Source organism: Heterodontus francisci, chromosome 4 (genome assembly GCF_036365525.1).
Source record: "Heterodontus francisci isolate sHetFra1 chromosome 4, sHetFra1.hap1, whole genome shotgun sequence".
Classification (NCBI taxonomy): Eukaryota; Metazoa; Chordata; class Chondrichthyes; order Heterodontiformes; family Heterodontidae; genus Heterodontus; species Heterodontus francisci.
In genome coordinates, this window is record NC_090374.1 from 75,507,844 (window position 1) to 75,533,348 (window position 25,505).

The 25,505-nt window shown below is 44.0% G+C and overlaps 2 protein-coding genes across 2 annotated transcripts in view; one reads left to right on the top strand and one right to left on the bottom strand.

Annotated features, from left to right (window-relative positions):
* arsk (arylsulfatase family, member K) overlaps window positions 1-25,505 on the top strand; it is a 234,335-nt gene that overhangs the window by 155,594 nt on the left and 53,236 nt on the right. The gene's annotated exons all lie outside the window — the stretch shown is intronic.
* Window positions 10,552-25,505, bottom strand: part of LOC137368596 (carnitine O-palmitoyltransferase 2, mitochondrial-like) — a 36,362-nt gene continuing 21,408 nt past the window's right edge. The window contains exons 6-8 of the mRNA XM_068028742.1: window positions 21,947-22,053; window positions 13,328-14,632; window positions 10,552-10,880 (exon numbers count right to left, since the gene is read on the bottom strand). Of these exons, the coding sequence (XP_067884843.1) occupies window positions 10,552-10,880; window positions 13,328-14,632; window positions 21,947-22,053 (1,741 nt within the window). The remainder of the gene's footprint in view (window positions 10,881-13,327; window positions 14,633-21,946; window positions 22,054-25,505) is intronic.

The window sequence follows — 25,505 nt, forward strand, 5'->3', positions numbered from 1 at the left end:
AGGCCATTTGCAGGCTCATACCCAGGATTCATCTTCAAGAAAGGGATGAGGGATTAATCATCAAATTATAGACATGCAAGCCTTGCAACCACTCATGGGAAAGTATTTGAAATTAATATTGGGATAATATAAGGGAGCATCCTAAGTAGCATGAGCGAACCTGAAACCTGAGAACCAGGGTAGAGATGAGGGAAAATATTTTATGCAGTGAATTGTTATGATCTGAAAGGTACTGTGTGAACAGGAGGTGGAAGCAGATTCAATCATAACTTTCAAAAGAGAATTTCATATACATTTGAAAAAAACATTTTCAGAGCTATAGGAAATGAATGGGGGAGTGGGACTAATTGAATCTCCCTTTCAAAGAGCCAGCAGAGGCACGATGGGCTGAATGACCTCCTTCTGTGCTGTAAGATCCTATGGTTCTATGGCACCGGCATAAGGTCCAAGCTCATAGGATATGTGACAATGTATTAAAATTTATTAGTAAATGGTTGGTTGGTAGACAACAATGAGGGGTAGGGCATAAGCAGATATTTGTTCGCTGTCAGTTACCAGTGGAGTGTGACAAGGTTCAGTGTTGGGGATGCTGTTGTTAAGAATATTTTTAATGATGTGGAGAAGGAATTGTGTTCAAATTTGTGGATGTCACCAAATTTTGAGCAGTGGCAAATGATGAATGTTAAAGCACACAAGATCAAAAGAATTTTGTAAGAAATGTAAGGTTGTAACGTTTGGCCGAGGGAAGGTTGCTGTGGATTATTAGCTATTTAAGGTTACAGAGCAGGAGTGAGATCTTGTGGTTTTAGTGGATAGGTCACCAAAATGTTCCCAAGCTGTTAGAAAAGCAAATATATGTCTGGTGTTTCCATATGATTTCTACCCAGATAATTGCGTAATCTGGGCAGAACAATGTCAAATAGTGCAAAAAAAAATCACAGAATTTTAGGCATAGGTGAGTTACACCCAAACTGCATCTAACCATCATTTAGTGTGAAACTTTGCAGTCTTTCTCATCCACCGAAGTTTGGAATTCTGACAGAGCACATGTTCATGCAGCTTTTAGGATTTTGCCAAGCAGTTGTGAGTGATACTTTGACTTTGACAGAGTGTTGAGAATGTTGACTCACACGAAAGGATTTAACAGACTTGCCCCTGCTCTCTATGCAGAGCATGGCTAGATGCTGCTTGCTTTTTGTCATGACATGGTCTGCTGGAGCTGCTAGTTATTGGTTGTGCTTGTTTTTTTCTCCTGGCCTGCAGCAATTATTTTCATTGGTCAAACTGACCTCTTCATACAATGTTGATGGTTTCTCCATGGTGCTGAAGTCACATATTTTCACCTGTGCTGCATACCATTTAAGCAGATAACAAATAAGCAGTAACCAAGGAAGTAAAGCACATATAATGATTAAAAAACACTTGCACACTCTACTTTTTACCTTGCCGTTTTACCCGTAAATATACAAAAGAGTTAAAGTACACCTGATATATTGTGCAGATATCGTTATTGAGGACACATGCCCAGCTACGGTATCTATTACTTATTTTTAATTTGCTAATCAAAAACGCAAATAGCTACATCTAGATTCCCAATTGGCCACATGTGGCTAGTGGCTACTGCCACGACTGCCGTAAAAAGATATAGTTTAGGAGTGAACACTGCAGCTCACACATTGGGCTGAATTTTACAGAGCCCCCGACGTCGGGGTCGTGGTGGGGGAAGCTGGAAAATGCCTCCAGGAGAGGGCCACCACATACCCCAACATCGGAAGAGTCCGGCCCGATATTGCCGGTGGCAGCGAGGCCTCGTGGCGGCCCCCCTGCCGCTCGGCAACAGGACTGCTATTTAAATATTTCAATTAATTAAAATCAATGAATTAATTATATTTACATTCCCACCGTCTATCCCGGTGTGATCTTCCTGCCACTGGCGGCAATCCCACGCCTTTGGAACCCTGTCTGGGGAAACGAGGTGGAACACTGCTTAGGAGGGGGCAGGAGGTAAGTTTCTCAGTGCCGGGGTGGGGGGGAGTGGGCTCAAAGTAATAGGTGATGGTGGGAAGGGTTACAATTTAAAGTTCATGCACTTTGTGGGGGCAGGTCAGGTGGACAAGGTAAGTGTTTTTGAGGGGGAGAGGGCAAGTAATTAATTCTATGGTTATGGGGGACTGAGAGAGGGGCAAAATAAATGATTTTAGTTTTTTTCATTCATTGTCTCTTTAAATTTTTGAATTCAACTGTAGGGCTCAAAGCCTTTCAAAAATGGTGTCAGCTCCTGCGCACAGGCAGCTGGTGCCATTGCCAGGGACGGACAGCTCACCCCCTCCATGTCATTGGGGGTGTGGGGGGAGGGGTGTGACCTGCCCCGGCTATTTAAATGAGCCGCTGCGCTTAATATCACAGTGGTTCCGCGAATTGCGGCCCGCACAGGCGGGCTGACATTGTTTTTGCCCTCTGCCGATTACAGCGGCGGGAGTATAAATTTCAGCCAATTTGTTCACCTGTTTACAGATCATTTCAGTAGAAAAGTTATTTTTTCATATATCAGGTGGCTATAACATACCTGGGATTGCACCAGTGATGTCAGATTTGGAAACTCATCCTTGGCCTCCTCTACAATGCCCAATGCAGCCCGTTGGATGACAGTAGCTACAAGAGAAACAGAGTAACACAGAAACTAGAGCTATTAGTGCAAGCAGATCAAAACAGGACTTTACATACACCATCTCTACACAAACCAGTACATTTTTGAAACAGTCCTTTAAAGCATTCCCAAAATAAAACAAGAACAAATATGACAGCATTACATACATATGAAGCAACAAAATTTAAGACTTCAAAACAGGTATTAAACATAAGAGACCAAAAGAAAAAGTTTACATTTTAGAAATCAGAAATGCAAGCAGAAAATGTAGGAAATATCAACATCTGAACAGAGAAAATACAGATTAACAATTCAGTTAGAGTCTTTGTCAGAACTTGTTCAGCAATTGTTATCCTACCTTATCCCTTTGCAGTTGGTGATGAATCTGCTGTATATTTCCAGTTTTTTCTCCTTAGCAAACTGAAATCTCCAGTAAGAGGCCTTTGTATTTATGAAGTCATTAAAACTGGGAATGGAATGCCTTCCATTTCCGCCCCCCAGGTCAAATATTAGGAAGTTAAATGCAGAATAAAGTTCCTTCAAGAATTTCTCTATCTCAGGATAGCATTCCCCACTGCATTATTCCCAATTTCCACATCAGTCACTTTGCTAAACTGTTATACTGGGAGAGCATTTATGCTTTGGATCCCTGCCCACAAAGAACTGGATTGAGAACGCCAATCCCATTTCACGTAGGTTCCTCCTAGAGGAGACTTTAATTCTCTTAGCCTGAGCTGGATTTGAAGCCAAACTTCAGAATGAAAGGTGAGCATCTCACCTCACTGTATTAGCATGCCTACAATAAGAGTTAATCAACAAGACATTTGTTTTCACTTAACTTACCATGCCCTGAAAACTTAGAGAGAAGCTCACCACATAGCCATCCTATTGGTCTTGTGAACATGCTAGTGTCAATTCCAGTAGGCCTTCCCAGAAGATGAGCACGTTATTACAGTAAAATGGTCAGTGGGTCTTTCTTAGTAAAGACTCTTGAAAAAAAAATACAATGCAGCCCCAGGGAGTCTTGTGCCTGTGACTGAGCCACTCCTCAATGCAGCAGTAGGTAATAATATAAGCCCATTGTGATGCAGCAGTAGCTGCATGAAAGTTATACATGATGGATATAACAGTAACTTGACATTTACACATGTGTGTGGATTAACTGTCAGCTTGGCTTAGTTTGTGCTACTCTTTCCTCTGAGTCAAAAGTTTGTAGATTCAAATCTCATAGCTAGGACTTGACTGGAAATCCTATGCAGTCCTGAGGGATTGATGCATAGTCCTAGGTCACCCTTTGGGTAAGATGTTAAACTGAGTTCCCTGTCTCACTTCTCAAGTGAATGCTAATTGTGGTAAAGAGAAGATGATGGGGTTGGACTGAGGGTCTCCTTTATTCAAACCTATCCTGTGTGATATGCAGGGGTGAGAGGGGAACCTATTGGCTGGAATTTTAAGCATATTCCCCCCCCCCCCGCCCCCCCCAGGAGTGAGCTGGAGGTGGGAAGAGGGTCGTAAAATTGAATGGGAGGCAGGGAATGCCATTCCGTCGCCTTCCCTCCCTCACTGCAATTTCATGAGGGGTGGTGGCAGCGAGAAACAGCCTAGTCGCCCCAGGCTAATTAAGGCCCTTAAGTGGTCAATTAACTGCCACTTAAGGGCCTCCTCCCACTGCTGCTGGTAAATTACCGGCAGTGAGTGGGTGGCTCAGAACCCCCAGGAGGCCGGCCAGTAATAAAGTCTCCTCTAGGAGGAACCTAGATGAAGTAGGTTTGGCATTCTTAATCCAGTTCTTTGTGGGCAAGGTCCAAAGCTTAAAAGCTCTCCCAGTATAATATTTTTAAGGCGGAGGTTGATAGATTCTTGTTAGGCAAGGGAATCTAAGGTTATCGGGGGTAGACGGGAGTGTGGAATTTGAAACACAAACAGATCAGCCATGATCTTATTGAATGGCGGAGCAGGCTCGAGGGGCCAAATGGCCTACTTCTGCTCCTAATTCATATGTTGGTATGTATGCTCATAAAACCTGGCAGCCTCCTTGTGGACTGGGAGGGGGTGCCCACCTGATCCTGTGCCCCATGTACAGCAAACCCCCCCCCCACAGCCCAACCGCCCCCACTGAACTACATTCCACCCCCCAGCCCCCAACTGATCCCCTTGTCTCGCTGGGGCCCGGCCAGTTGTTCCCAGCAAGGTCTCACAAACTTACCTTTTTACTGGGGCTGGCATCCTTCTTGCTCCTCTCCCTGGCTGCAGTCCCAGCAGTGGCCACTGCTCCCAGTGGCGGTACTTGGACTAAGAGCTGCCAGCCCTCTGATTGGCTGGCAGCTCGGAGGTGGGACTTGCTGCCTCAGAGAGGCAGAAGTCCTGCTCAAGGCCAATTATGGGCCTGGGCCACATAAAATCATAACGTGGCTCCCAGGCCCGGCGGAGGAGGGCTCATCCCTGACTTTTTGACTGGTGGGCGGGGCCTCCCGCTCAACGTAATTTCCGGGCATTATTTTCATCGCAATACTATGGGGGGAAGCAAACAAGTAATTTATAAAGATCACAATTCCAAATAAATGCAGGATAGAAAAACATGCAGAATTTGGCCCTAAGTGTTAATCTGGTAGCACTTGTCTCGAATAAAAGCAAAATACTGCGGATGCTGGAAATCTGAAATAAAAACAAGAAATGCTGGAACCACTCAGCAGCTCTGGCAGCATCTGTGGAAAGAGAAGCAGAGTTAACGTTTCGGGTCAGTGACCCTTCTTCGGAACTTGTCTCTTCACTTTCCCATCCATGAGAAGCTGGCGCTACTGAGGTGGGGAAGGGGTCAACTCTGCATTATGTTGAACTGTTTGCAAGGCTGGCAGCCTTTTAAAAATGGCGCCAGCACCAGCTCCCACATCAGGTGACGCCATGAACTGCGCCACCAATGCTACCCACGCCATGTGATTGGGGGGGCAGCTGTCATCAATATTTTAAGTGGCCGCCTGCTGCAGAATAGCAGCAGCACGGCGACGCAGTGGCGCAGCTCCCATGTTGGGCGGCTGCCATTTTCTGCACCCGCCACTGCTCCCAGCGGCAGGACAACAAAAGCCAGCCCTTTGTTCTCAGCCCAATGTTGAATTTTATGGCGGGGATGGGCCGGAGAATCAGAGTGGCAGCGACACCACAGAGCCCGACACTGGGATTGTGGGTTCCACTCTTCCTCAAGACAGGGAAGCTCCATGGTGACACCTCTGCCACTCTGTGACAAAACCAGAGTTTAAATATCTAAAATACCTCTCTGCATAAATTTAAATGTAATTCCCCGCAATCTTACCTTCAGTTCCCAATCTTGAGCTTGTTGTGCGGCATTCACCCGCCTTCACTTTCCCGTCCATGAGAAGCTGGCGCTACTGAGGTGGGGAAGGGGTCAACTCTGTATTATGTTGAACTGTTTGCAGGGCTGGCAGCCTATTAAAAATGGAATCAGCACCTGCTCCTCCATTAGGTGACGCCGTGAATGGTGCCATCAATGCCACCCCCACCATGTGATTGGAGGGGAGGGGGTGGCCGCTGTCAATGTTAAGTGGTCGCCCACCGCAAAATCACGGCGGTGTGGTGGCGCGGGACCCGTGTGAGGCGACCGCCATTTTCAGCACCTGTCTCTGCTCCCAGTGGCGGGACAACAAAATCCAGCCCTAAAATTCGAATATAATAATCTCATGACTTTCAAGGCTACCTGATCCCCTACAGAGAGTAAACATATAATATATGCACCTGATTAAAATACAGCGTTAAATGTTAGCACTGGTGCACCGCTTGACTGGAGCCACCAAGTTCTGTGCAGCCCCTGCTTCTAAGTGGGTTGAGGACACTGATGTGAATGTCTCAGGACTTATTGGAACCATGAATTTGTTTCAAACAGAATGAAGTAAAATTGGTTGGAATATTTGCTTTACACCGATCTTATTTTCCCTCCTCCAGTCCCGTGGTTGAATATTCTCTAAAGTATAAGAAGAATAGTTGTGTGGCTGAGCTCTATCTTAAAGAAACTAGGCATTCCATTTAAGAGGAACAATGCAACACAAACTGATGTCCTTCCCACACAAAACCACCCGAATGGGCAGGTGATATCCATCATGTACTTGGAGATCTCAAACTAAAAGTGAAAGCTATCAAGTACAATCTTGGTTATACAATGTTAACAGAGAGAGAGAGAGCCAGGGAGAGAGACCTTCCTTCTCTTTTGTCTTCAAAGCAGTCTCTGTCTTCAAACTAAATGGGATAGATTTCGAACAGATCTAGCAGTGCAAAACTGGGCATCCATGAGGCACTGTGGGCCATCAGCAGCAGCAGAATTGTACTCAACCACAATCTGTAACCTCATGGCCCGACATATCCCCCACTCTACCATTACCATCAAGCCAGGAGACCAACCCTGGTTCAATGAAGAGTGTAGGAGGGCCTGCCAGGAGCAGCACCAGGCAGAACTCAAAATGAGGTGTCAACCTGGTGAAGCTATAACACAGGACTATCTGCGTGCCAAAGTGCGTAAGCAGCATGCGATAGACAGAGCTAAGCGATCCCGTAACCAACGGATCAGATCTAAGCTCTGCAGTCCAGCCACATCCAGCCGTGAATGGTGGTGGAAAATTAAACAACTAACTGGAGGAGGTGGCTCCATTAATATCCCCATCCTCAATGATGGGGGAGTCCAGCACATCAGTGCGAAAGATAAGGCTGAAGCATTTGCAACAATCTTCAGCCAGAAGTGTCGAGTTGATGATCCATCTCAGCATCCTCCTGAAGTCCCCAGCATCACAGCTGCCAGACTTCAGCCAATTCGATTCACTCCGCGTGATATCAAGAAACGACTGAAGGCACTGGTTACTGCAAAAGCTATGGGCCCTGACAATATTCCGGCAATAGTACTGAAGACCTGTGCTCCAGAACTTGCCGTGCCCCTAGCCAAGCTGTTCCAGTACAGCTACAACACTGGAATCTACCCTGCAATGTGGAAAATTGCCTGGGTATGTCCTGTACACAAAAAGCAGGACAAGTCCAACCCGGCCAATTACCACCCCATCAGCCTACTCTCAATCGTCAGTGAAGTGATGGAAGGTGTCATCAACAGTGCCATCAAGCGGCACTTGCTTATCAATAACCTGCTCAGTGATGCTCAGTTTGGGTTCCGCCAGGGCCACTCAGCTCCTGACCTCATTACAGCCTTGGTTCAAACATGGACAAAAGAGCTAAACTCAAGAGGTGAGGTGAGAGTGACTGCCCTTGACATCAAGGCAGCATTTGACCGAGTATGGCATCAAGGAGCCCTAGCAAAACTGGGGTCAATGGGAATCAGGGGGAAAACCCTCCGCTGGCTGGAGTCATACCTAGCGCAAAGGAAGATGGTTGTGGTTGTTGGAGGTCAATCATCTGAGCTCCTGGACATCACTGCAAGAGTTCCTCAGGGCAGTGTCCTAGGCCCAACCATCTTCGGCTGCTTCATCAATGACCTTCCTTCAATCATAAGGTCAGAAGTGAGGATGTTTGCTGATGATTGCACAATGTTCAGCACCATTCGTGACTCCTCAGATACTGAAGCAGTCCGTGTAGAAATGCAGCAAGACCTGGACAATATCCAGGCTTAGGCTGATAAGTGGCAAGTAACATTTGCGCCACACAAGTGCCAGGCAATGACCATCTCCAACAAGAGAGAATCTAACCATCTCCCCTTGACATTCAACGGCATTACCATCGCTGAATCCCCCACTATCAACATCGTAAGTGTTACCATTAACCAGAAACTGAACTGGAGTAGCCATATAAATACCGTGGCTACAAAAGCAGGTCAGAGGCTAGGAATCCTGAGGTGAGTAACTCACCTCCTGACTCCCCAAAGCCTGTCCACCATCTACAAGGCACAAGTCAGGAGTGTGATGGAATACTCTCCACTTGCCTGGATGGGTGCAGCTCCAACAACACTCAAGAAGCTCGACACCATTCAGGACGAAGCAGCCCGCTTGATTGGCACCCCATCTATAAGCATTCACTCCCTCCACCACCAACGCACAGTGGCAGCAGTGTGTACCATCTACAAGATGCACTGCAGCAATGCACCAAGGCTCCTTAGACAGCACCTTCCAAACCCGCGACCTCTACCAACTCGAAGGACAAGGGCAGCAAATACATGGGAACTCCACCACCTGCAAGTTCCCCTCCAAGTCACACATCATCCTGACTTGGAACTATTTCGCCGTTCCTTCACTGTCGCTGGGTATACCTACCCCAAATGGACTGAAGCGGTTTAAGAAGGCAGCTCACCACCACCTTCTCAAGGGCAATTAGGGATGGGCAATAAATGCTGGCTTGGCCAGCGGCGCCCACATCCCATGAATGATTTTTTTAAAACTGTCCTGTGAACACAATTCACAAACCCTGGGCCAGCAGGTTAGTCATGTGGCTCGTTTTTTTTTAACAAACCCTCCTGTGTTTTTGTGGATTCCTTTCATCTTAGCAGACACCCACAGTGGGTGGAGGGTGGGAAATGGAATGCTGGCTTGTTCCACATTCAATGTCTGGTGATCAAAATCCATTTGGGGTAATTGGATCAGGGAGCATTTCCATTGTCTTTTTCTAGGCACCTTTTTCTTTGAATGCAAATTTTTCCAGCCACTGCTGATCGCTTTAAACAAGTCATCTCTTCAGTCTAGCAACAGTTTAAAATTAATGTTTTTATGACAAAATTAATCTGCCTCATTCTTGGCAGGTGGGGTCTTCATGACACCAGTAAGAATATGTGAACCAGCATAAGTGACTCTGAGACAATTGTAATACCATTGAGCCAAGACTGACACCTAAAGTGTTTGGTTAACCAAAGAATGGTAGAAGAATGAATAAGAATTGCTGAGTACATCCTTCATTAACTTATATGGTCTACACTCTAAAGTCTGCTAGTTGCAGAAACAAAATGAAAAGATACAACAAAAATTTGACAGTTAGCACTGATAGCCCACACATTTTATGTAACAGATTAAGTTCAACATGAGTTATATAACTTGCTGATCTCGTGAATTTATAACAATCTTCTGGGATATTAGTCTGATAGTAGGGGAGCAACATGGCTATGCCAGTAATATTTATGCTGTTATAGGGAATTTTTCAACATTGACTTTTAATAAGATCTATTAGTTATCAAAATGATTCAAATCTGTGAATTCACCTTATGGTTTGAGAGCAGTAAAATTTCACTTAATAGAACATGCTACAGTTTGTGGTTCATTTATGCTGAGAAATTGATTTTATATATATATATACCTGGTTTGTCACCAGCTGGAATATCTTTGTTGAGTTCAGTAAGTGGCCTCCTTATGTTGGAATCAATCCCACCAGAGAAAACCTGGTAGCCATAGTCAAGTAGTTGGTGGGCAAATAGACTGGCAGGTAGCAATCGCTCAGGTTTTCAAATAATCTCAACAGCAACTGAAATGATCTGGAATTTTGGTGTATGTAAAATATAGATATATCCCATTGCCAACAATTTATTATAATAAGTAATTACAGTTTAACAAAGAGTCTCTCTATTGTGTTATCAATTTAATTCTCTATTGTATTATCAATTTAATTCAGTGTGTTGGCTTCAATAGCTTCATAACTCTATGATTATATTATCAGGTGAACAATAGTGTCAGATCTTAAATACATTAAAGCTATTGTGAAATCAACATTCATGGATCTATGGAGAAAATATAAGTTAGACTGTAGTAGGGTATTTGTGATTCAATGTTCACAAATTGAACAAGTATGCCAAGACAGCGATAAGATAATAAATTATGTATTTCCATGCATTCATACTTTAATTCCATTTCGAAATAGAACTGCTTTACAAATACCAATGCAATACTTTTTAAACTTTCTCTGCGTACAAGGTAACTCCATTAAACTAGAGGTTTTCCTTTTAGAACATCAAAGATATCATCCAAACTCTGGTTCAAGCATTTCAGGAATTCATTCCCATCTCTACTGGCATACCAAGTGAGATTGCATCCAAACCAGGTGTCAAAAATGTTGTATGCAATGCCATAGCCATCCTGTGTGACTGGTGCAAATCCACCAATTTTAACAGCTGAACTATTCAGTGTGCTGGTTGAGATAATGATATTATTGAACTGGATGTAGGCAGGATCTTGGTAGAATTCTGGTCGAGACCCACCTGCAGCTTCTGACAGACAATGCATTGCGAACAAATGACGATCAAATCCATTGCCTACAGATTAATTTAAAAATCAATGTATGTGATACTTAACGAATATGAAAAGTATAATCAACTATATCACATTATAATCACAATAAATGGTGAAGTATGATTTCAATTTTTTACAGGTGATTTGTATAAGGTCTAGAAGTGGGTTGCAAGTGCTGTGATGTTTCTTTCTAATGGTCCAGAATTTGCTGGAGTGGGCAGCATGCCCTATTAGACTTTTTAATCTAACCCGTCAGCTCAAAAATGTATTGCTGGAAGTGTGAGCTGATAACCAGGGTGACAAGACATCTGTGACCTTGGTGAATGATGTGGCTAACAGTCTACTTCCTTAACCAATGATACTTAAGGATTGCAAAAGAAACTGTGGAATAATTGAAAAGGAAATAGTTAATTAGTGTCAATTTAAGCATAGAAATAAGAAATAAAGAGAGGGTCAAATAGATTGGATTATGAGAGAGGGGGTAAAGAGACAGAAAGAAAAAATAAGAAAAAATTAAACATTTTAAAAGCCTTTAACAATTTATCAGCTGCAGGAATGAGACTCCACAGTTTCAATTGTCTCCTTTCTGGGCTAGAGTGGTTGCAGGACATAAATAGCATCATTAAAAAATACTTTTGCTGTTAAGTACCAGCCCTAACTTTCTGCTGTGCATTTAGTTGGTAACTGCTGCGTAAATGCAGTTTAATTGGTAACTACTGTGTAAAAACACATGAGGAAGTTAAGAGTGAGCTGCCATTTTCGTGAGGCTAACAGCAAAGTGGTGTAAGTTGACCAGCAACTTGTATCAATTTACAATTCATAGCATATTCTCTTCCTTTCCAAGAGTTACTACAGAATTTACCATTAATAACAGTGGGCTAAATCGCATAGCCCGCTCCGCAGCGGCGCGCTTTCAACTCGGTAGCCTTCCAACACGGAAATGCCCCCGCGATATCATGCACGGGGGCTCATTTAAATAGAGGGGGCGGAGTGGCTGCCCCCGATGATGTAGATGGGCCGCCGCGTCCCCAGCAACGCCATCCAGCGCCACCGCCATTTTTAAAGAACTTTAAGCCCTTAGATGAAGTTTTAATTTTTAAAGGCTAAGTAATCAGCATTTTTATTAAACAGATAATAAAGATATGGAGGCCCTTCCCCTGCCCCTGAATTGGTCATTTCAGTTCCCCAAAATAACCAAAACATGTCTTTTTCCCCACCAGAATGTTACCCCCCAACCTTTTAACATTTGTCTTATTAGCCCTTCCTACCAACCCAAATCCAATTAAAATTGATTTCCCCGCTCCTCTGTGCGGAGTTCCGAAGGCACGCGAAGGACGAGCGGCGGCTGTAAAATCGGTGTGGGACGGCCGCCGTCCGCAGATAAGTTTATTAGCATCTCATTTGGCACAATTTGCATATGTATATGAAGGACCTGCCACCAGGCAGCTGGGGGGTGGCGGGAGGGGGAGTGCTGCAACAAGGTAACCATGTAAATTATGATTATGCTTGCTGTCTAATTCTGTGGCTCTGTTAGTACCACTCTTGTCTCCGAGTTATAAGGTTCTGGGTTCAAGTCCCATTCCGCCACTTAAGCACAAAAATCACAGCTGACACTCTAGTGCAGTACTGAGGGTGTGCTGCACTGTTAGAGGTATGGCTGCCTGGATGAGATGTTAAACTGAGGCCCCAACTGTCTTCTCTGGTAGATATAAAAGATCCCATGGTGCTATTTCATAGAGGAGCAGGGGAGTTATCCCTAGCATTCTGGCCAATATTTGTTCCTCAACTAACATCACAAAAATAGATTATCTGATGCTCTGACATTGCTGTTTGTGATAATTTGCTGTGTGCAAAATTAACTGCTGTGTTTTCTACATTTAACAGTGACTACACTTCAAAAGTACTTAATTGCTTATAAAGAGCTTTGAGATGTCCTGTGGTCATGACAAGCGCTATATAAATACCTTCTTTTTTTTCTCAACTTTTGTTATTTCAATTGAGGCATTTGTTTATTTTTAAAAGGGTTAACATCTCCATTGAAATAGTAGAGACAGAAATTTGAAGCAAAGGTGTTAAGTATTTATATGATAACATCACTCACTGTAATTTCTAGGTTTTATGTTCTTAAATCAACATAGCCTTGAAATTATTCTTGGTAATTCATTGGAAAGGAAAATCAGGTGGAATGTACAATGGACAGCCAATCTGCTATTACCCATATTACAAACGCTGGCAAATATGATGTTCCAGCGCACAATTGTACCTATGGCCCTTCGTTCTAGATCCCTCAACTACTGGAAACAGTTGGTTACCATCCATCCTGTTCCATCCTTCCATAATTTTAAACACAAAAGTTATATTACCCCATGATCTGCATTGCTGTAACAAAAAAGCCCCAATTCCTTATCCTTTAATCTTCTATAGTAATCTCCTGTATGGTCTTTACTATTAATATTATACACTAACTGACCTAAGGTGGCTTCAATCAGCAGCTTCCTGTGATATTTGGAACAACTGTGAATCATGTTCTTCAGTTCCTCTGAGCTGTGCTTCCCTCTTTCATAGACAAAGGCCGCTGAGCACTGTTTGGTAGGAACAGTAGCTGGACGAATGGTTTCTGTGCGCCCATGTTTAAAGGCAGCAGTGCTACATGACTCATAGGTAGGAACAGTTTTCCCATGCTGGTGTAGGAAGGCCATTTGAAAAGCCAGTTGCACAATTGCATCTGGACTTAAATTCTGCTCGGCTATGAAATTCTTTCCAAACTTGCTAAACTCCAGTTGTCCTACTCTCAGGGATTTTCTTATATGCTCAAATGATGCCTGTGCCACATTGACTGCTGCTTTCACTGACTCATTCAGCTTGAACTCAAGTTTCTGGACAACTGCAGATGAGTCTGATGAAGTGGGCTCTGGCTTGGGGCTAATAGCTGGAATTGTTGTACTGTCCTTAAATATCTCCTCCAGGAACCGCAGCACAGCCACACCATCCCCCCAAGAGTGTTCAAAGTTGATGGCAGATTCCCCGTTCTTAGTAATGATCAAACTGAAGGATTTGTCAAACCAACGGTTTGCACCATACCCGTGGAACATAGTGTGGGTGAGTTCAACTTCATTCTCAACCGAAACATCATCCAGACAGAGACAGAAAATGGCACCCTCCACTTTTTGCAAGTTCTCTCTGTTCCCCAGATCCACCAATTCCTGCCTCACTTTTGCCCAGGTATCCCTGTCTTCAGTTGTCAAGTAACCCAGTGGGAACTCTGGAGGAGAGCTGTCTACCTGGAGGATATACTGAAGGCACTTCTGGATTTCTGATGGGTGGAGAATATCACCACAGCTATCAAGCACGTCAAACACGTAAAAATGGCCATTTCTCATCACTAGCAAATGCTTGGGTTGTTCGACTGTCAGAAGCTCATCTTTGTTCAGTTTGGGGATTCGGGTGGTGTTAAACAGATAGACATATTGAGACATATCCAAAGGATAAGCACTTGCCAGGTGGGCTCCATACCAGGAAATTCTGGAGGGAAGCAAGCTGATCAATCTTTTGAATGTGTTAGTTTCACTCACATCTGGTTTCATGTGAAATATATCTGGTGTCAAATAATTGCTCTTCAGTGTTTTGAGAAATCTTAAAGCTGAGATGACCAGATTTGTGGCTCGAACAAGTTGATTATTATATTCTGGTTTGGCGTCAAAGTGCAGACTGATGAATGGACTGGTGTTAAAAACAAGAGGTTTTCTTGCTGTTAGATACTTGTTGTACCAGTGAGCTGAAAAAGAGGACATAGTAAAAGGGTTATTTTACTTTTAGTAATAGCTGACAGTTACTAATCACCATAACTAGAATGCCGAGGAACACTTTCCCTACTTTGTGGATTTTATTTTCTCAAACCAAAGTTGATTTTATTCAGTGGATTTTAAAGGTTTTACTCTGTAGAAGTATGGAAATGATGTAGTTTCCTATGTCACAAGAGTTTAAAACAACTAAGAGGTCTGTGTGCCTTTAAGACTGAGAAAAAAAAGACTTTCTGTGAACACTGAAGTGTGTAGGCAGTAAAACTTGTATCCAAGCAACAGGAAGATTTATGACTGTCTTGTGACTTGGTTGTTGGAGAGTTTCAGTTTCATTTTGGCAGAGTGAACCAGTCCAGGGAGCTGGAAGCAGCTAGCAATGAACTGTAGCTGTGATCTGCTGATAGACCAGAGAAAAGATCTACTCTCCCTGAAAAATAATCCTTGCGTCTCATAGAATGAAATACTACATTTTAGGTGTGGTTTTGATTGCTTGAAGAGAGAGAAAAGACCCAGGAAAAAAGGAGTTGCTACACTCTGTGGAAGAACACTGCTTTGGAGAAAGGAAGCCTTGTGTTTTGGGTGTGGCAGATTGCCCTTATCTCCAGTCTCAAGAATCCCTGCCTCAAGAGTGAGTCCTGTTGTCTTTTGTGTTTTTGGGAGATCCTGAAATCTCAAGAAAGCTTCTATTGGAGACTGCTACTTTAAAATTTAAGTAGACCTGTTGCTACACCCTTTGCTGAAAGATCTGTGTGATGCCTGCTGCAGACAAATTGCCTTGAATGCCTACCAATCACAGACTGTTCATTAATCTCACAAGGAGAGACTTCAAGAGGCATTTGACTATTCAACTCTGAGACACCTCACTGATCCGGAAATATCCGACCAGACTGTGACAACTAATTATTTTATTATTCCTATGAAACAGTTGTAATTTTAAACATTTTTAAAAACTGGTTAACTGTTGGATTTTGAATGTATGTGTGTGTGTGTATGAGGGTTAGGAAGAATAAAAGTTATAAAATCTTTTCATACATATAGATTTATCTCATTATTGTTTAAAACTTGGTTTATTAATAAATAGTTAATTTTGTTATTGTTTAAAGAAACCTGGTTTGGTGTGCTTTATTCTGGGGGATAAATATAGTGTTTAATTTGGCTAATTTCCAGTAGGTGGGAAACTTTACTAATATGCTGTGATCTGTGGAATAGTGGGACTGAATTAACAGTGCATTACTCCCACCTTGGTTGTAACACCCATTATTGAAATGACCTAGATAGCATACAAGATTTCAGAATCACTGTAACTCCCTTTATCAGACAGAAAGGAAACAATAATAAATACTAATATGGGTTAAATATTAATGCAGTCTATGGTAGCAAATAATAAGAAACAGATAAGTTGTATTACGTTGCAAACAAGCGACACACAAGCTTCTAGTTATTCATTAGGCAGGATTTTTTGCTACCTGTATGATGGCTTTCTGATGGTACTGGTGCAGGCAGCAACAGAAAATGGGTTGGGTTTTTTTGTCAGACTTTCTCCCACTAATGATAATTGTTATGACTAGGTGAGAGGGGTCTAGAGGTTCCCTCTCAGCCTTTGCTTGGTTTAACCGTAAGAGGGTTTAATTTTAAAACACCATGTTTTTAGCTCCCCCTTAGTGAATCCTTGTTCACTTCTCCAATTGTAAGGCAAAGAAATCAACAGGTTTCCTTAGATTTAAGCAAGAAAGGTAGAAATTTATTAATCTTAAACTTTTGTGTTTTTGGGAGATCCTGAAATCTCAAGAAAGCTTCTATTGGAGACTGCTACTTTAAAATTTAAGTAGACCTGACTACGAATATGCAACGTGACCACGCCAGCATGCATACGCGATAAACACACACGCAGATAGAGACAGAAAAAGTAGAAGGAATAAAGGGGAAAAGTTTGAGGCAACATCTGGTAGTTGCAGTCCTTTAAGTTCAATGTGGAGTCTTTGATTGCCAGTAAGTCTTGCAGTACGTTGTGGTCCAGCTTCAACTTGTTCCGATGTAGCAGTCTTTTCTGTCTTGAGGTTTACGTGTCTTCCGTGGGTCCGGTGGCTTGAGGAGAAAGCGAGAGGGGAACAGCCTGGTGAAAGACTTGCTTGTTTCAGCTTCAGTTGCATACAGCCTTCTTAATTTAAACTGTTCTGTGGCTAGTTCAGAAAAACATGGACCAGCCAGTTATTCATGTGACCAGCTGGTTTAACCAGTCCTGGCTCTGTGGATTGTATCATTTTAGCAGGGCCTGGAATGCTGTTCCTTACACCTTCAATGTCTGGTGATCAAAATCCATTTGAGTTTAATTGGAGCAGGGAATAGTCCTTTGTCTCCACAAGCAGTGTCTCTTAGTATGCAAATGTCCTTCCAGCCCAGTGTCTGGTGATCTTCAAACGAGTCATTTCTTCATTCCAGCAACAGTTTAAAATCAATGTTTATATGACAAAATTAATATGCCTCATTCTTGGCCGGTGGGGGTCTGCATGACACAATGGACACTAAAAACACATGACGATGTATGTGAAAATAGGTTTTAATGATACAGAAATCGTGGCATAACATCATAACTCACATTTTCAGTCCACCTGCTTTATTTCGCACTGTTGTAATTGAGGCCTATATATTATAGTGTTATTGGGCACAAATCATACATACCCGAAAATTGTCTTAGTGTGCTTTTTATTCATTCTCGAATGTGGGTATCACTGACAAGGGAGGTATTTATTGCACATCCCTGTTTGCCATTGAGGTATTGGTTGGCCATGTGGTGAAGGTGCCACTGTAGGGTGCTCCAGATTTTTGACCCAGGAACGATGAATGAATGGAGATATATGCCCAAGACAGGATGGCATGTGATTTGGAGGGGAAATTAGAAGCACTGATATTCTTATGGCTGCGTTTGCTGACAATGTTACCACTAGGTGGCGCTGCAGCGGCACATGCACAAATGCAGCATGTGCCACTAAAGCGTCACAGTCTGCAACTTCAGGCAGCTGCCAGGACTAAAAATGATGCTGCTCTAATAATCACACGAAGGCAACCTGACCTAAACACATGGCAGCATACAATGGCGGGAGGGAGAAAGCGAGCGAGCGGAGCGGAGCAGGCCGGGGACGGGGGTGGGGGGTGCGGAGTGGGGGAGCGGAGCGGGCCAGGCCCAGGGACATGGGGGAGCAGAGCGGGGCTGGGTGGGGGGCAGTGGTGCGGAGCGGGCCAGGCCGGGGCCGGGGACAGGGAGGGGGCAGCGGACCAGGCCAGGGATGGGGGTGGGGGCGGGGGGCAGCGGACTGGGCTGGGAGGGGCAGAGGACCGGGCTGGGGATGTGGCAGCGGACCGGGGCGGGGCTGAGGCCGGGGACGGGGAGTGGAGCGGGACGGTGAAAGGGGGGGGGGGCGAGGGGGCGGGCCGGGGACAGGGGGGAGCGGAGCGGCCGAGCGAGCGGAGAAGCGAGGGGAGAGTGGAGCGGCCGAAAGAGCGGAGCACCGACAGAGCAGCAGGGGGGGGGGGGGAATGGAGCGGAGTGGCCTGAGAGAGCAGCGAGGGGGGAACAGAGCTTGACGCATGGGTGAATATGTTAGCGTTGCATTGCTATACACGTAAAGCGCATGCGCAGAGGCTGACCAGGCGCGTTGCCCGAAGATGCACGCATGCGCTAACCAGTCCTTGCAAGTCGGAACTCAGCGCACGTGGCGAGAGCAGGAGCCCATCTGTGCAAGTGCACACCTTGGCGCAGCCTGATGACGTCAGTGGCCGGCTGCGTTGTCAGGAATCACTTTGTATTCTTATACAGCTGTTGCCATTGCCCTTCTAGGTGGTGAAGGTTGCAGGTTTACGAGACACTTCTGAGGAAGTTTTAGCAAGTTAATGCAGTGGATCCTGTAGAGGGTACACAATGTAGCTATTACGTCATTGGGGGAGGGCTGAATGTTTAGGCCCTGTGATAATGTATTTGTCCACAACAAACAAGATAAGAATAGAACTAGATTGGATTTCAGGAAGTACTTTCTTTCACAGAGAGTCATTGACCTATGGAACAAGTTGCCAGGTTGTGCAGTGATTTCTGATTCATTGTAAACATTCAAAAGGAAGCTGGCCAAATTCCTGAGTGTGAACAACATAACTATCTATAGATAATCTCCTCTTCTAGGAGATTGTGTAATTGATTGGTGGGTAGGTGTAAGTTTGAATAGGCATTGCAGTGTAGATAAGTTGCACCATAACAATATTAGATAGGTTTGATGGACCAGCTGCTCTCTATTTATTATTTTATTTCGAGATACAGCACTGAAACAGGCCCTTCGGCCCACCGGGTCTATGCCGACCATCAACCACCCATTTATACTAATCCTACACTAATCCCACATTCCTATCGCATCCCCACCTGTCCCTATATTCTCCTACCACCTACCTATACTAGGGGCAATTTATAATGGCCAATTTACCTATCAACCTGCAAGTCTTTTGGTGGTGGGAGGAAACTGGAGTACCCGGCGAAAACCCACACAGACACAGGGAGAACTTGCAAACTCCACACAGGCAGTACCCAGAACTGAACCCAGGTCGCTGGAGCTGTGAGGCTGCGGTGCTAACCACTGCGCCACTGTGCTGCCCATAGCTTGCTGGCTATTGTTTTCATATGTTCATATGATTCTAAATGAACCCACCAGTTATTGTTCTATCAGTGTCTTCCTAATCATCAGTAAAATATGGAAGTCATCACTAGTGTCATCAAGCAACACCTACTCACTACGAACCTTCTCCTTGATGCTTGATCAATTTGGATTCTACCTGAGCCACTTGGCTCCAGATCCAATGATAACCTTGATCTAGACATGGAAAGAAGAGCTAAATTCGAGATCAGAGGTGAGAGGAGAAGATAAAGGCCAATCACATAAATGGATCTCCACTGCCAAATTCCCCTCCAACAAGACCTTGGGATTCACCATTGACCAGAAGCTTAATTGGATTAGCTACATCAAGAAATTAAACCATTAGACTTACTCCAATGCCATGTAAAATAATGGAATCAATCATCAGGAATAAACTCAAGGATTATTGACAAAATAATCTAGTAAACAACAGTCTTTAAAGGGACGGGGATCCCGGCACTGGGCTGTTAATTGGCCCGGACCCCTAGAATCGCGCTGGCTGGGTGGGGGCTCCAGCTGGCTGAGGTGGCATTGCCCCCATCTTTTCGGCCTGGTGCCGGCAGCCCTACTGTGGGCACAAAATTCAGCCGCGTAGGTCTAAGGCTTGATGATTTCAACCTACTCCCTATGCCTATTGTGCACCTGTAAATGATGTTGGACAATTTTCCTTATTTTCCAATGTGTTGTAATCCTCCTATTAAATTGACATTGCTGTAGAGATTACATGCTGTGATCGGGACTGTTTATTGCAAGGTGAGCTGATGCATGCTTTCACTGAAAGCTCATACTATGGGGATTGTGTTCAATGCTCCACTAGCAGTGCAATTAACAGAGGAGACCAGCATTAACAGGAAAAGGCTACCTATGAAGTTGAGCAGCACGCACAGTGGCAGGTCCCTCTACAAAGCAATATAGTGAGCTGAATTTTGAAAGCTCTCTGCCAATGTTGGTGGTGCGCATCAAAAAAGGCACGGCGCACGCAAGACTTGTGCACTGCTGAATCGCTGCGATATTTCGCGTGGCAGCTCATTTACATGGAGGGGGCGGAATGCCTGCCCCCAATGACGTACAGGAGGCAGGTACTCCATCCCCGGCAACGGCATTCGGCGCCATCGTGCAGGCACCATGTCATTTTTAAAGGGCTTCAGGCCCTTCAGTTTCATTTCCATGTTTAAAGGCACAGTTTTGTTTAAAAATTAAAATAATTTTTTTTCACACCCGCAATCCCCTCTCCTACCCCCGCAATGAATAAACAGTTAATTATTTTCCTCTCCCCCCAAAAAAAGTAAATTCCCGATCCCGATCTTCCCCCTCGAACTTTCTGTACTTTGACCTTCCACTCCTTCCCATCATCCCCTCAAGCAATAGTGTTCATTTTTGCCACTCCCCCCACCACCACCTTGAAAACGTCACTCCTCCCCCGTCCCCACCAGTCTTCCGCCTCGGATCTTCGAACGGAGATCAGAAGGCACGGGACTTCCGGCCACCGGCCAGAATATTAGTGTGGGACGGCTGCCATGGAAAAGTAAGTCAGTGTACCTTTATTAACATTCATTTAATTATGTTAATGTGTGTTTTTTTAACTGAGTGCGAGGGCAGTGGGGGGGGCGGGGGCGGTGGGTTGCCTCACTGCCTCGCCACCACTGGTAAAATGGGGTGAGGCCTTCCCGGCATCGAGGCCCGTGGCAGGCCTCTCCCAGAAGTATTTTCTGGGCCCCCCTGCCATGACCCCCGACCTCGGGGGGGCTTGTAAAATTCAGACCAGTGAGTGTACAGCACCAGTCACAGCTATTTGGGAATGTCAGAAGATATGTACCCAAGAAGGCTCAGATTTAGCAAGTAAGCTATAACAGAGATGTGCCAATTCCTTCATGAAGACTGACAGACAACATCTAAAATCTATGTGACAGATGCAAGGCCCTGCTCTATGTTGTTTTCTGATGTTTCTGTATTAATATCTTGTCATGAGATAATTTTAAGTAGGCCAATATATCATAAATTTATTTTAAATGTAGCTGTACTGTGAAAGGTCTTTTTGTTTGAGCTGGGAGGTGAAGTGATACATGATATTGCCAGGAGAATAGGTGTCAGCTCCTCAGGAGTGGAGATGGCAAAGCAACAGTTTTTATGTTACTGTCTATAAAACAAAACCTAATCAGGTCAAGTTTGGCGAGACTGAATGTTTATATGTCCCTATATAAGGGAACCAGAAAGTTTTTTGTGGTTCTGGTAAGGTGCTCCTGGATGAAATAATCTTTTAAGAGATTCTTTGTCAGCCATATTGTTGTCTTCTCTGTGTTAGATGTTCATTGTAAGGCAGTCCTATAGAAAACATTCATAGAATCAATGTGATCCTCAACAGTGTTCTGTTGTAAAATTCAAATGTGTTTGCTGTGACTAGTTGCAAAATACAAGCTAATTTATTTTAATCCAAATGAAACCATATTATTACTTCCAAAAGATGTGGCCATATCGTAATTCCTTTCCTCTTCCCAAAACACATGTACACATCACAACCCTGAATACACATTGTCACCTGTCATAAAGAATGACTCATTTTTTATAAATAAAGTTAAAGAAGTAAACATACAGCAATAAATTCTCTTATTTTCTTACCACTAATATAACTTGTGTTTTTATTCTTTCTGTCTAAATAAACAAGTTCCTTGTGTAGTGTTCTGCCAACTCCTTTTTGAAAATTCCAAGCAATCTCTTTTGTTTTCCTGTTTCAGAGAGAACAAACATAGATGTTTTGAAGCACTTTGTTTACCCATATAGCATTTAAATTTAACTTGTGGTGGACAGTCATTCAACATTTTGACTGTCTTTTGCCAAGACAGAATTTGTGTACAGAAAGTGTAATTTGAGAACTTGCAAGATAATTACAGAAAACTAAGGCCATTCAGCCCATCTTACATAATTCATCCAGAAAGAACCTAAAGTTCCCCAGTTAAAACATCCAATTGTTTCTTGAATTATTCCAGGATTTCCACCTCCAGTACAGTATCCAAGGGCTGAATTTTAGGGCCCCGCTGAGGTTGGGAATGGAAGCGGACAGGGCCCAAAAATTATGAGGCCAGCCAGTGTGCCAGTTTCCTGAATTGTTTCTGATGAATATCATAAACTATCGCAATCACATAAAGAAACTGAAATGTCAAGATTTGGTCAGAATCAGAACTGTTAAATTTAAATACACCAGGAATTTCTGGTATCAGTGTAACTGTTTAATTCTCACAGATGAAATTTTTATTTTTTTTATTTTAGAGATACATTACTGAAACAGGCCCTTCAGCCCACCGAGTCTGTGCCGACCAACAACCAACCATTTATACTAACCCTACATTAATCCCATATTCTCTACCACATCCCCACCATTCTCCTACCACTTACCAACGGTAGGGGCAATTTACAATGGCCAATTTACCTATCAACCTGCAAGTCTTTTGGAGGTGGGAGGAAACCAGAGCACCCAGCAGCAACCCACACAGACACAGGGAGAACTTGCAAACTCCACACAGGCAGTACCCAGAACTGAACCCGGGTCACTGGAGCTGTGAGGCTGCGGTGCTAACCACTGCGCCACTGTGCTGCCCTCTGAAACTCATTTAAATGTATGCACAAAAGCTGTGCAAAAGAAGCTACCTGAACAAGATAATATATTCAACGTGTGTGTATGTCTATCTGCATCCTGAATCATCTTGTAATTAGAGAACTGTAATTAGGAAGAAATTGTTCCCACTCGTGAAAGGATCAAGAACGAAAGGGCATAGATTTAAAGTAATTGGTAAAATACGCAAAAGTGACATCAGGAAATACTTTCAAGCAGCTAGTAGTTAAGGTCTGGAATGCACAGCCTGACAGTATGGTGAAAACAGGTTCAATTGAAGTATTCAAAAGGGAATTAGACTGTTTTATTAAAAGTAAGAATGTTCAGAGTTGTGGGGAGAAGGCGGGGGAGTGGCACTAGGTGAATTGTCCGTTCAGCGAGCCGGTGCAGACATGATGGGCCGAATGGCCGCCTTCTGTGCTGTGACAATTTTGTGATTCTGTGATAACATTTATTCTCCAGTGAATGTAAAAATGATGGAAGTACGCTGCATGTGTTGTTGGAACCTGGATAATTTGTGTACTTGCAAATTATTATTTCAAATCTTAACTGCATTCATCTCAGCTGCCAATCATTTTCCAATTTGTAGCTAATAATTCAGTAATAGATGTATTTGGTTTTGGTCCCATATTGAATCTAAGGGTTAATGTGCGCTGGCTGGTTGAGCAGGTTAAATGCAGTTGACTTTATTAATAAATGGGACAGCTTTTGGTTGGTACAGGAAAGATGAATTATATTTAAATAGGATCAAAAAGGAAAATAAATTCATATAGGAATGCCTTGACCAATCAGAGTCAAGTTGCCTGGTTTACATTTCAAACAAAGCTTGACAGTTAACTGTCAGTCACCCGTAAACTGGTGCATTCTCCATGGTGATGCCTCTACCAATCAGAGTTCACTTGCCAACCACTCAGCACTCTTCTCATACAGTATAAAGCTGTTGTTTTCCCTTACATTGGTATTCTTGGGTAATGTCCTGATGAGTGCAAGACATAGATTTTCAGCAATACTCAAGCTCTATACTACCAAACAACTATTTCTATTTTCTTTTCCGTTATTCATTCTATTTCTTTCTCTATGTTTAAATTTCATTGGTTAGGGAGATTATTGGTCCCATTGTTCACAAAGGTTCCAGATACCCTGTTGACTCTGCCATGCAGTTATCAATTTGCACTTCCAGCAATTTGCAGAGCGGAACCTTTTCAAGGTGAAGGGTGAGGAAAAAAATCCAACTCAAGGAACATGCTTTGAGACATCCCACTCCAGCATATGCGGGTCCAATTATTTCCGTGAACAAAAAGCAAACCACTGCAGATGCTGTAAATCTGAAATGAGAGCGGAAACCACTGGAAATACACAGTAGGTTCTCAACATCTGTCAATGTTTTGGGCATGGAACCCTTCCTCAGAATTGCCTGCTGACTGTTTCTCGTGGTTTCAGATGTTATTTCCCTGCTTTATTCCAAATTAAATTTGATTTCCAGAGGAGGGAGAAGTCACTCTTGCTCCTGTGAGGAAAACATAAGCAATAAAAAATCAATGTTCCATGCATGGCAGAGATTTGATGGCTGTGATTTTCTGGGCTGGCCTGAGGTCTCGTCGCCAAGATTGGAAGCGGGACTTCTGCCCTCAAGTCAATCAACTGGGCATAAGGAATCTCGTGCTGGCAGGCCAATTAACTGCCAGCAGGCGGGGGTCCAACCAGTCCCAGAATGGAGGTGGGCAGGGCAGTAAGGCAGTGGCTGCCATGTCCGGCGCCACTGGAACCATATTTAAAGGGCTGCCAGCACTCTCTGAATATAGCTACTGCTCTTTGATCCCAATGAGCTCTGAGTATCCGTTGAACTCTGTGCAGCCAGCCACTGAACTCTTTGGACCCACAGAACTCAGTACAGCCCTGCCAGTTTGAGAAGCCCTGGCCCTGTGAGAAGTCCTATTGCTGACTGAGGCAAGCATACTGAAGGTCTGAGGAAGAAGGTGGTTGCGGGCATGGCAGAAGGACGATGCCAGGTGGCTCCATGGTTCAGTGATGACTCCCTGCAGTTTCTCCTACAGACTACTCTGGAAAGGCTGGAGGTCTTCTACCCCACTGACGGATGGGAGGAAGAGACTGACCCCCCTGATGAAGCAAGCCTGAACAGAGATCGCATAGGAGGTCAGCAGTAGCGGGGTCATCCGAAGAACCTGGATGCAGTGCTGCAAATGGGTGAACGACCTTATTCGTTCAGGCAAGGGAGTACTCCACACCTCGCTTCCCTAGGGGCCTACAAGTGGCAATGCGTGAGGGCGAGGTTGGTGGAGAAGGAATGCCCATCCAGACGGTGGCAATGGGCTCAGACAGCATCATATCCAGTAAGAGAAATGGCTGCATCTCCGTCCACAGGTGCTTATCTGCGTTGACTGTAGGAGGAGGCATTTGTGTGTCCCCTTCATGGACAGCTGCTAAGCTGCTAAGCTGCCACCTGCATAGGCATTGTGCCTGTCTTTGTCAGGCAACTAACGTTCATTTTTATTGCTGCAGGAAAAGCGAGCTCACAGTACAAAAGAAAAGAGCTACAATGGTGATGGG